Genomic DNA, 2034 nt, shown 5'->3' on the forward strand with positions numbered 1-2034 from the left:
AGTCATCGCAGAGAACAAGCCCCAGAGAGGCTGGCTCTTCACCCTGCTTTCTTCCCCCAACCCTCCCTGGCCCTGCCTTACTTAGAACTCCCGGGGCTCTCTCTTTTCACACACACACAGGGAAGAACCAAATTGTGGCCTCACTTCATGCCCAGCACCCCGCAGGGGAAGCTGCTGACCCCACCAAAGCCTGGAAAGGGCCTGGCTGCCCCTGGGACTCAGGCCTCCTCTCCCTCATCTCTCACAGCCCCTTCAGACAGGTCCAGGGAGGAAGCCAGCTGCCTGCGCCTGACTCGGAGCAAATACTCCAGCATTTGCAACTTGCTGGTTTCGGAGTGGGCCCTGGAACCCCACGGGAACTCGTAGCGAGCAGGGTCGCTGCCAGGCACCTGCCGGTACTCCAGGTACCCTTTCTGCACCCAGACTTTGGTGAGGAGCTTCCTGGGCTCCCCATAGATGACGTGCTCCTGGCCGGCATACACCCCCATGACCCCCAGCGTTTCCCACACCTCCTCCTCGGGGGCACGGTCACCATGCAGGAAGCTCACCCCCAGGACCAAACCAGGAGGCCCGTCTTGGGCATGGCATGCTCACCGCTCAGCATCCTATCACAAGTGAGGCCCAGGACATTGACCAGGACGTAGGAGTGGTCACTGCGGTCCACTTCCTTCATGTCCACGCCAAAGACCAGCCGCATGCACTCGGAGGCTTGGCCCAAGATCACTGGGAAGTCGTCCTGGTAATCTTTGCTGATGATCTCCAGCATCTCTGTCTGGCGGGTCGGCTGCTTGTTACGGTATTTGAAGAGCAGGAACCCCACCAGGGCAGCCACTTTCACGTGGAGTTTGTCCTGGAGAGAGGGTTGCATGACTTCCGGCTCGTCCCAGGTGCTCCACCCCTCCTCATCTAAGCTGCTGAGACTTCCTCCTCCCCAGCCCCCGACAGCTGTGCCTCCAGCAGGCCCTGGGCCAGGCCCGGGTCTTCCTCCATTAGCTCCTGACCCCCGGTTTTTTAAAGCAGGCCCCCAGGCTCTGTTGAACTGGATGCGGACGTCCTGACACACCACCTGTGGACTTGGCACAAACAGGCCTCCCAGGGCGGACGGCAGGGGCAGGCTTCAGTGCGTTGTCCCTTTTCTGGAGTCCAGGTCCCTCCCTGAGCCCTCCCTCAGGGATCTCAACATGAGCCGCAGCACAGCTGGTGATCCTGTCTCTGCTCTCTCCAGGCCCGTTCCCTCAGACCAAAGCCCTCAATGCCCTGAGAGCCATGGGCAAAGACTGTGGACATCGCATCAGGCTACAAAGTCCAGGGATTCCCTAAGATGGGTCCTTCGGGTCCCTTAGCCCTACCCACTGTTCCCCATCTAGACTCCCTGGATGGCCTGTGCCCTCATGCCTGCTCCTGAGGGCCACTCCTCACAACAAGCGCTCAGTGTCTCTGGGACCCAGAGCATCACCCCCAGGAGCACCACCAGGAGGCCGGTCTTGGGCACTCCCTGCTCACCGCTCAGCATCCCGTCGTAGGTGAGGCCCAGGACGGGGTCCAGGATGTAGGAGTGGTGGCTGGGGTCCACTTCCTTCACATCCATACCAAAGACCAGCTGCAAGGCCTCGGAGGGCTGGCCCAAAATCACAGGGAAGGCATCCAGGGCATCCTGGCCGACGATCTCCCGCATCTCTGCCTGGCTGGTCGGCTCCTTGATGTGATACTTGAGGAGCAGGATCTCCACCAGCTCGGCCAGCTTCCCCTGGATTATGTTTTGGAGCCCCGGCTGGGCTTCCTTAGGCTCCTCGCAGGGGCTGGAACCCTCCTCATCGGAGCTGCTGGAGCCCTGGTCAGGCTGGCTGCAGGCAGTGGCTGCCCGAGCAGTGGGGGAGGGGCTGGCACTCAGAGAGCTCTGGGGACGACTCTGGAACCCAGCAGCAGACCCCCTCTCCGAGGGGACCAGAAAGAGTGCAGAGCAGGGGCCCGATGGGGCGGCGGACTGGGAGGAGGCCAAGGTGGAGAAGGAGGAGGGGGTGCGGGGAACCTTCT

General features: G+C 61.8%; 1 protein-coding gene across 1 annotated transcript; it reads right to left on the reverse strand.

Annotated features, from left to right (window-relative positions):
- Nucleotides 1-218: 218 nt before the first annotated feature.
- LOC112818210 (melanoma-associated antigen 8-like) lies at nt 219-2029 on the reverse strand (the record flags this gene model as incomplete). Its single annotated transcript, XM_073890838.1, has 2 exons — nt 219-543; nt 1452-2029. Coding segments are annotated over 2 exons (903 nt in total), but the record flags the coding sequence as incomplete, so codon positions are not given.
- Nucleotides 2030-2034: the final 5 nt, after the last annotated feature.

This window comes from Callorhinus ursinus, unplaced genomic scaffold (assembly GCF_003265705.2).
Source record: "Callorhinus ursinus isolate GAN/ISIS: 27379988/994484 unplaced genomic scaffold, GSC_fseal_2.0 scaffold8248, whole genome shotgun sequence".
Classification (NCBI taxonomy): domain Eukaryota; kingdom Metazoa; phylum Chordata; class Mammalia; order Carnivora; family Otariidae; genus Callorhinus; species Callorhinus ursinus.